Consider the following 10,658-nt stretch of genomic DNA (forward strand, 5'->3'; position numbering starts at 1 on the left):
CCTCTGCCAGTTCTCCATTTTAAATTCGAAAATACCGAAGCTTTTCGCCCTTGTCGGTTATTACTTAATGCTGTTCGTATAATTCGATCGATGACGATTGGCTAATTGGCACCGGCGCCCCCACCTGAAACGTTAATTATCTTTTATAGACTGGAAACCGTGCAATTACTCGTTAGCACGTATCCGGAGCTGATCGTGCCCCTTCGGAACTCTTCCTCGTCGGTGATTTTTCCTCATACACCGCTGCATTTGGCTTCGCGAAATGGCCATAGGTAAGTTCACTTTAAAAAAAAACTCCACGATTTTATCTTCCAAAATTATAGAAACTTACTTTTACGTATTGTCATCGAGGCCTTTTCAGTGACACCGGTTGGTAGGAGAATTTAGAGGATGTGGTACCATTTTGTTGCAGTTCCTTTGTGTTTTACGTGTGTGCGACTTTTTTGACAACTTTACGTTTTATTATTTTATGTTTTTCCCCTGGATTTCGTAAAACATTTTCCAAGATATAAGTCACAAAGTGAATACCATTTTAATTACGTGTTTTTAATATTTAGAACCCTGTTTGCTACGTCACCATGTTACGTTTTGTACGTCGGAGAATATTGTTTGTGGAATTCCATTAACTATTCCGTCCACTCTCTGTCTTAGGCCACGATTTCGATTATACCGTGTTCAATAACTAGTCAATACCGCTGAACAGTTCTCTCTTTATTTAATCAAGCTCAAGCCGATGATCGTGCATAGCGTTCGATCAACACGCGAAGGGTGGCGCGGCCCGCGCGTTTGCCAGCGGTGTCCATGAAATCTATTTTATATTGCATTGCAGATCAGGATCGCTGTTAGATTATTCATGACTCGCGGAACCCTGCCGAACCAGTGTACACTCGGCTTCCGAACGCGTACACGTATCGCACGATTAATTTGTGTTTGCCTGTGGCGGACCGAAAGAAAGCTTTTGTCCATTACATCCTGTACCTTCGGTATTAATTCATCGATACGACGATTACAATTTTCGTTGAATAACTTTCGGAAATATGATTGATGAGTTATTAGATGAAGGTTGCTGAATTTGAACCATCGATTAGGTTGGATCACTGCTGTAACTTGTTATGTGTAAGCAATTGACGCCGTATGACAGACAATATGCGTTGCTTATATACTATTGGATGTACAAATTAATTCGTGGTCTTCTTTCATAAATTTCTTGTTTGTATAGAAAAAAACCAAAATACAGTGTAGTTTTGAAAATATTCTCCATTATTTTCTACAGATTTACGCCATGTTTCAGGCATTTGGCGAATCTCCTCTTGAAAAAATAATGACGATTTTTAGTGAATGATTAATTGTGGGGGCAATGAATTTATTTGCACACCTAATAAGTTAGTTAATACAATCACCACTGCCATATACTACATATTGTGATCAAATAAGGGATACGTATTTTTCTTTATTGTCTGAGACGCGACTTTAAGGGGTGAAACCACCCCTCGAAGTTTCGACCCAAAACTTCTAATGGACGAGTTTTGCGGTTTAAATGTAGAATAATATGGCGCTAACAAATTGTCCAAAATAAAATTTGTTTATAACAAAAAAATGTCGGATCGAAACTTCGAGGGGTGGTTTCATCCCTTAAAGTCGCGTCTCAGCCGATAAAAAAAAATACGCATCTCTTATTTTTGACTGCTTAAAAAGCTAAAAAAAAAGTATTTCATCATTTGTAATTGTTTAAACGTGGAAATTTCAATTTTTCTAATAAAATAATACTTCTTTATGAATGAATCGACATTTGTCGCACAATTAATCAATCTCATTAACTGTTTAAAGCTCAGAACGACACCCTTAGATACTGCTGCTTTTCACTGTGTATTATTCGAATAAAATTCTGCCCAACTCTGCTTAACAGACATAAGAAGTTTCATCCAAATCGGAGGGTGACACTTCCGTGCCTTCCCTCGAATCTTCAACATTAAAATCGATCTATCGACACCATCGACGAGATAACGGTCCAATAGAGGCGAGATACATCTGGCAGATACTTCGATAGAAAAGTGCTGACCCGTGACTTCCCCGAAGTATGACGACCGCTCCCCCGTCATTCAACGTCTCGGAACACCGGACACTTTTTCCACAGAGCCGCGTCGCGTTAATTACTGAGTAATGCCTCCCGCGTATTGTGTCCCCGGAACAACAATGGACTCGTTTCAGCTAACCATAACGATGTCGGGCCATACGCAGCCGTTCCCCCATTAGAGCCAATCAGAGAGCACCGCGTTGCGTAATCCCGTCGAATACGATATGTATGTACGTCCTCCGAGTGGCATGATCCGAGTCCTGCGCAACCCTCTGGTGGTTACACGTCCTATATTACCATCCTGCCGATTGCCTTCTCGTTCCTCCGTTCTCGCGGAGCTGCGAATCCATTCGATCGCATCGCACCGTCAACAGCTCTGTCCATCCGTGCGGATTGCTGACCGCCTCTCGATTAAGAGGATCGTATTAATCATTACCTCCGTAACGTATCGACCTAGATCAGTCCACGAGGGCTGGCTGAAAGTTTAATACCCTTTCATGCCCGAAGGTGTTCTGTCGCTTTGATAGACGCACCACACGGTGGTCGGGGGTGGATAACGTTCCCTCGCCAGAGACTTTGTTTTAATTGCGTCGGGGGTCGTCATCGATTTCTGTATCCATTGGATGGTATTTATTATTGCTCCATTGTTTTCGAGAGGATTTCAGATGGATAGATTTTGAAACTTGATTCTTTGGTTGATCGAGATTTTCAGTGGGAATTTTGAAATTTGTTTGATTTACAGAGATTGGGAGTAAGATTTTGCGAGTGGTATGAGTGGGCTGAAAAGACGGGGGTTCGAAAGAAAAAACAATTGAGTTCGACTTTTGTATAGGACAGTTTTTGTGTAGCAGAGATGTAGGTAAGGCTGAAGTTTAAGCCTGATTTTGAGCAAGAATTTGTGACTGGTACGAGTGGGTTGAAAAGAAGGAAGTTTGAAAGATGGAACAATCGAATTAAATTTTCGCATAATACAGTATTGATATAGTGAAGAGGTAACGCCATGATCTTCCTCACTTGATTTGAGTACCTGACTTCTTGGACATCCATGTTGTGGTTACAGTCTTGATTGGACAAATTGTACTTGGAAACACTGTATAGTCACAGTTTTCTATACGTATATTATATCACGGCTTTTCTACATATAGCCTGTGAATTTTACCTAATAGAAAATAAAAAAAAATAGAACAATGCTTTCGAGTATTCTATTTAGGAGAATTACATCCAGTCTTGAAATAATCACTGGATTTTTTGAAGGTTTTTTTCCAAGCTATTATCGTATATTGTTCAAAAACACTGTATTCAAAAGAGTGTACCGTGTTTCACGATCTGAAAATAAATTTCCAAGAGTTATAGGGTAATTGTGCGTGGCAAAGCGTGTGCATTTTGAAATGTATCGCGAGTGAGTGATACACAATATATGGCTGCACGAACGATTAGTAGATTCGACGGTAACAATAAAACGCGTTTCACCGATAAAACCAAAAGAGTTTTATTTCGCCGCAAAAATGAAAAGAATCTCGCAAATATCGCGGCGAGCCCAGCCGGTGGCGTTTCGATTGATTTACTAGTATTTACACAAATAATCGGTGATCGTTGCACGGCACGGTAAAAGTGTCCAGTTAAATAAACGATATTGTAAGCACGAGCCTTTGTTATTTGATTAATCGAACAGTTCAGTCGGATGATGCTGGGATTAACCGGATAATCGGTTGCACCGGTGCTCTGTGCAATTAAATAACGGGAATGAATTTCGGCCGTGGGTACAAAACAAATTCTTTCGTCGACTTTTTACGTACGCTTCTCTGTACACCATTTTGTGTACTACACTCGTTTCATTTTTATCTAATACAAATATGGAACTGTATGGAATATCAATCAAACTTTACAATTGTACAAATATCATAGTATTAATACAACTGATCCAATATTTACCTGGATCCTTAACGGTACAATGACTCAGACTTTACAGTATATGATACTATTATTATATGAATATTGCACAATTAGTGTTTCAAAAATATGCAAATGACTGTCACAAATCACTAGACTGTGAACCTTTATGTAAATATCAATCATTAAAGGTTCTTTCATGGAAACAAGTAACAAGTAGACATTTCTTTACTGCATCAAAGATTCGGTAAAGTGTCATGTGAAATGAACATTTTACTAAAATTCATTAAACCTAGGTACGCTATACACACATAAAATTTGCAATTTACAAATCACAGTCCCACTCCGAACACTAGGTAACACTAATATTAACAAACCTGGTCTCTGCCACTGAACTTATGAATTCAAACTATTCCACATTTGACGATTGTTTCTGCAACATTCTTCAATCCTGATAATTTAAAAAAAAAAACCATGTTTTTCCAGTTGTCTCATTTTTGTGCCAAAAGTGCAATGTCATAGTTGATCACAAAGTTCTTTACTTCTTTTCCCGTACAAGTATATCAAAAAACAAACACTCAGTACAATTGTCCCTCTAAAACGCCCTGAATTTCCATCCCTCACCCCTAACCACTATCCCACGCCCGGAAGCTGCGAATCGGAATTGTATTTAACGCTTTGCTCGGCCAATTCGTTCTCATTTAACATCGCGGGCGTCACGTCCATAATCCGGCTGGTAAGCCTTTAAAATAATCGACGTTGTCGGACGAGTCGCGCGAGAGAGGGGTTACGGGGGTGGGTGAGGGAGGAACAGGGCCGAATGGGAAAATCGTTCGGCGATCGTGAATCGCCGCGAAACGGCCAGTCACATTGTAATCGGGTATAACGTCGGTTTTTCTATGCAGCTTCGCAGCCGGTAATCGCTTTAACTGGCGCTCGCCGCTTATAATGCGATCGCGTCGCGATATACAGCCCGATGAATGCATTTTCTGTCGCCGGTGACGCGCTCGGCCCCGCTCGGACTGTTTTCGATCTCTCTTCCACACATCACCCCCTCAACTGTTCGACAACCCCCTTCGTTCGACCATCCCCCCCTTGATTTCCTCGTCGATTGAGGTTGGACGGCCGATGGACCACCGGAACGGACGGGTCGAGAGACGTTTTATATGGCGAATTTTGGTGAAACAACGCCGCGTGTTTCTCTGTCGTTTGGTATGCATACACCAGTGTTTTCCAACCTTTTTTGGATCGTGCCCCACCTCCAGGCCTTAAACATCCTCGATGCCCACCTGGAATAATACTAAACCATGTTTTGAGAAAGTTTAACTTTAATAGGTACAGTAAATCCTGGATAAGTGTTCAACGGATCCTAGGCACTGAATATTATACAGGGAGTTCCGCTTAAAACATGCCACCTATATTCTCTATCTGTGATTATACGAGAAATATTGTTTGCGTAATTTAAATGGTTGGTGGAAATATTATATTTTTTAGAACACCCTGTATATTTCATAACCTAATGGCCATATGTGGCTGAAACAGATATAATTGGCTTCAGAATTCTATCACCGTGCTAAACCTCGGTAAAAAGTCAGCGTCACCTCTAAGGACCTCTCCTTGTCAGTTCCGAGGAGCGTTCGGACAGTGATCGAGGATTTACTGTACTTAAAATGAAAAATGTATGTACATGCGTAAAATTGTAGGCGATGAGATGATGAATGTTAATGATCTGCTAACTGCCTCCCAAAATATTCAAATTGTTCCTTGGTGGACGTCCCACGTTGGGAAACACTGACATACACGGAAGGTGGTCGCGAGCGTGGTCGCGAGCACGCGTTTTCCACGTGGACACACGGCTCGCGCCAGCGAGGCCTCCGAGTGTGTACACCGCTCGGTGTTTGCCGCTCGGCGGTGCACGTTCGCCACTTGTCGCTTCACGTGACTCACGGTGAACAATTAGGAGACGGATGAATAATAAGGGAGTAACCGGGCGTTTGGTGAATTGTTAACTCGTTACGGGGATGTCCCTGTTTTATGCTACCCGTTTGAATGATACGCGTTGCGAGAAAAATGACACAAGGCGGAAATATACTACCGGTCGAAAGTGTGGGACTAGATCTGGTTATTAAAGAAAGTGAAAAATATTATTGTACAGAGATGTAATCAAAACAATGTGCTAACATTAATTGGAAATGTTTCGTATATGTAATTATTCTGTAAGTTTTATTATATTGTAACACGATAATGAGTTATTGATATGAATCATTAACTCTGCTCCCATACTTTTGGTCGGTGGTGTATGTCATTTTTCGGGAGAAAGAAAATAAACTGACTCATTATGTAGGATTTCATATATTAACTCCTGGATGATGATGACTGGGTCATTTTGACCCCAGCTTTCAAGAACTTCATCCAATTTAACAGTTTCACTAACTAATTTACGTTAATAATTGTTTGTATCAATGCAAATGAAAATTAAGCGAATCAATCCCAAACTATCCCTCATTAGAATCTCCAAAAAATTCATTCCACCCCAGAATACCCAACGGAAGCCCCAGAGCTCGTAGAAAAAAAAATTACAATCTGCGCCCCCCCCCCCCAACTTCTCATCTCGTTGATTAGGCTCGAAAGGGTCCGCCGTGCAATCTCCACGGTCAAACACGACACGGCTCTCTCTCTTTCGCGAGTGTATGTACGAGCATTTTGAATGTTTGGATAGGCAGCAGGCCTCCTGGTCGCTGCGCCGCGCGCTGAACTTGCGCTCCTGTGTGCGACCCTCGCTTATCGGTGTTGCACGTGCGGAGGTACACACGGAACCGATGTCCAGTGTACACAGGTCGAAACGCGGTTCGGGAACACGGTTGTGTACCGATGCACACTGCGATGATTGCGTTCACGCACGCGTTTCACGCGCTCGCCACGATATTTGGCGGATCGGCCGAGCGCAGGGGTTGCGGCGACGGCTGGGAGGAAAGAGACACCCTGGCCGAGAGGGAACGTGGTTTCGGAACGAGGGTGGGAGAGGGAGAGGCTGGGAGTAATGTCTATTATCGGATTCAATATCGGTGCTCTTGGTAAGCCGGTATACAAATACCCCTATGGCACGGTAATAACAACATAGGTGCACGTGAATCCGATTCCCAGCCACGAATCGTATATGCGACGGATGGCTGCGGTCACTGCAGTCGGAGGGCAGGGGGTTACCTACCAGACTGATACAAAACGAAATCTCTGGGTTTCGCGCTCCCAGTCCGACGAAATGGGAAACGCTGGCGGAGCTGGCCACTTTCTGGCTGACGTCGATTCGGCTCGCTCCCTCGCGAGGGGAGCCGTGATAGATTTCAAGGGAGAGTGAAAAAGGGAGAGTTAAAGATTCTTTGATATTCTTGATTTCTTGTGGGGGAATTGCTTTGTTGGGTATCGCGATTATTTTTTTGGCGAAGAATGTGTTGTCGTATGACTTGATTGTTTCTTTTTTGATGATCGTCGTGTGAGTAATTGGACAAGTTACGAGGATGACAAAGGTATATTTTCAGGATTGATACTATATTGTTAACACTAGAACTATTGGTAATAAACGCATATTTGCTTCGATCGCTGGTTAAACGTGGAAAATTGTTGAAAATTTAGGAATTTAGAAATTGACTAATTTCTTCAATCTCATATCGTAATAGAAGGTGCAAAAGATCTGAGAAAATGTATTGTCATAACATTTTAATCGTCGTTGTAAGAGTGTATTGACCAGTCATTTTGACTGGTTTGGTAGTTCTAGCGTTAAAAAACATACACTGCGTGGCATAAATGTAAAACCACCCTAAGATTTTCAGTCTTCATGTATTGTGGTTAAAATAAATACGAATCATTCTTATTCTTGGGGAATATACTCTATCCTTTTCTGGAGGAACATTATTTCTCAATTACTCTTCAGACATGGCATACTTGGTTCGTTTTTATTTTATCCATATTATATAAGAATTGAAAATTTAACAAACTATAGCTTAAATGTACTTGGTAACGAAAGAATGATCTCTTTTTGTTCCCTTGAGTTGTCCAACTGCACGCATGAACGGATTTAGATGATGTGAATGAAAACAGGTTAAAGAAAATGTTTACGGTGGAAGTAATGCCATGTGAAAATTTGTTTTTTTCTTTTCTTCTTCCAGAGCCGTTGTCGAAGTGCTGCTCGCTGCAGGCGTCGACGTAAATACGAGGACGTCTGCAGGTACCGCAATGCACGAGGCTGCACTCTGCGGAAAAATGGAAGTGGTGCGGGCACTTCTCGACAGAGGGGTCGATTTGGGCATAAGGGATTCGAGGCAGAACACGGTGCTGGATCTTTTGGGCCAGTTCCCACCCCACGTCACGCACGATATCACCGCGGTGATAAAAAGTTCGTGTCCACGAAGTACATTTTTTTTATGGAATTTGTCTATCGTTTTTGTTCGATCTTACCTTATGATTGGTAGAATTTAAGCACAGACGATTGTTAGAGTATATTACATATTTAATATTCTAAGTGGATATGCGGTAAAGGTAGACGAACAGATTCTGGAATATACCAATAACAGAGGATTCAGAAGCGTTGGAGTCAATAGATTCGATATCAATGACGTGAAGCACAATAAATTCGATAGCAACAGGCAAACATAGAATCAAAATACTGTTATATAACCACTATGTGAAGCTGTCAAAGTTATTCCAGAGATTAAGATATTCTAAAGGAATCTTTGAGATCCCTGAGAATTCAAGGGTATTAGGTGTCTTACTAATTCAGAAAGTTCCAAGTGTCACGGGGATCATCCTCGACAGAGTTTTCAAGACACCTAGAACCCACAGAATCTTCCAAATTCTCCGAAACCTTCCACCTCCTGAAATCCTCCTATATTATCGATATATCGCGCCTTCTCAATTTTACACTGTTTCTATTAAATGTATCAAGTTTTACAATGCTAATATTAAATCCTTCGAGTCTTAAACTACCAGTTATGCTTCGAAAAAGTAAATCACTTTGTATACTATGTCTATTGTGTACCTAGGAGAAAAGTATGATTCTTCTTATGATATAACATGTAGCAAACAGATATATTACTTCCAGACGATTAACACTTCTGAATAACACACGCTGTGAACAGGGCATAGGTCATCCTCCGGCGTGGAGAGCGATGCCGACAGCGAAAACTTGCCACCTATTCCGGTCCAAGGCGGCGATTCATTGGGCAGCCCTTACGAAAACGTTCGGCCGGGGGACGATCTCTCACCGGCGGAAGGGACGTCGCCGACCCAATGGCAGTTCTATCACAAGCCTCGAGACGACGATCGTCGCGTTTCCGGCACTTCCGTTATGTCTTTGTGAGTATCACTTTTTTCCCCCTGTTTCATCTCTCCACACTGCCTACGCGCGTGTCGCCGCTTGCTGTGCTCCTTTACTCTGAGTCGTAAACCGTTTTTTTTTCTGATCTTCTGCGTGTATGCGTGAATTGACCCGGTACTTGCAGCTAAGCGTTGCCAGCGAGGCGATATGAGTTTCTTATTGTCGATGTATACCTTGAGCAAGCTCTATTTTGTGTGTTTGATAGTGATGTTATTGATAGTAGGCTGTATCATAATTCTCGCGTAATGATTCAAATTGTTGATTCGATTCATTCGATTATTTCGAATCATTCTGAGCACAGTTGTGTACTATTGATACTATTGATTCTGTCCTCCTAAATGGTATGGACAGTAGTCGAGGATTATTGGAAGAGAAATTTATTTTTAGCAATGAAGGGAGTAGAATGTACAGGAAAAGAGTGTAACCAGGGGTGAACTCGCTTAAGTGTCCTGTGAGACTCGGTGTAATCAGTACTCGATGATACTCCTTTCAGTTCAAAAATAACAGAGCCTATTATGTCAAGCGGAAGTGGTAATGAACATACTCGAACGGGCGCCACTTAAAAAACAAACACCCCGTAGATACTGTCAACCACGTTTCACCGCGCCAAGAATAAGAGAAAAAGGTCACCGTAAGCCACAAAATAAAAACCGTGTGCCCGTTAATCATACAAAACAACGAGTGCGTTCGCCAACGACCAATCGCCATACCCGTCGACGCGTCCGCTGCGCCGTGTTCTCCTCTTCCCCGCGTGTATATACGAGCGAACGGTTGCACGAACTTCGAAGGAACAAAACGAAACTACCAAACGGGGGAAAAAATAAAAATAAAGAACAGGCTGGAGAGGGAGAAAAAAACACGCGATCGTGTCCAGCGGGGATGGCGTATTTGTGCTCATCAGGCGTCATCTTCGTCGAGAAAAGAATATCGCGTCGGTGCATCGGATAAGAGAGTGGAGCACAGGCTGGTAATACTTTCTAGAAAGACCGGATACATGTATACATACACAATATATATTTATATATTACACGTACATATGTATATACTTATGTATATATGTATATATTTGGTATAGGTGAGCGCATAACCGTGGCAGCTTTAATATAGGAGATGTTGGGTAAACAAAAGCGTAGACGTGGACCGGGCGGCTGGTACACGGGAGTGAATGAGCGGAGAGTGGCGAGCACAGCCGCCGCGAGTGTGCTCGCGGATGATGGTTCAACGGTGGTACCCCTCGGTTGGTATACCTCCGATGCTGGGGCGGTGTGCACCCAACGGGGCGCGAGCTGGGCAGAGGCACACAGATGAGGGAAGGAGGTAGGG

The 10,658-nt window shown here is 42.4% G+C and overlaps 1 protein-coding gene across 1 annotated transcript in view; it reads left to right on the forward strand.

Moving 5' to 3' along the window:
* The window catches only part of LOC107188230 (ankyrin repeat and sterile alpha motif domain-containing protein 1B-like), a 75,229-nt gene that overhangs the window by 14,711 nt on the left and 49,860 nt on the right, over nucleotides 1–10,658 (forward strand). The window contains exons 5-7 of the mRNA XM_015576487.1: nucleotides 150–272; nucleotides 8,128–8,354; nucleotides 9,097–9,313. Of these exons, the coding sequence (XP_015431973.1) occupies nucleotides 150–272; nucleotides 8,128–8,354; nucleotides 9,097–9,313 (567 nt within the window). The remainder of the gene's footprint in view (nucleotides 1–149; nucleotides 273–8,127; nucleotides 8,355–9,096; nucleotides 9,314–10,658) is intronic.

This window comes from Dufourea novaeangliae, unplaced genomic scaffold, assembly GCF_001272555.1.
Source record: "Dufourea novaeangliae isolate 0120121106 unplaced genomic scaffold, ASM127255v1 scaffold118, whole genome shotgun sequence".
NCBI classification, from domain to species: domain Eukaryota; kingdom Metazoa; phylum Arthropoda; class Insecta; order Hymenoptera; family Halictidae; genus Dufourea; species Dufourea novaeangliae.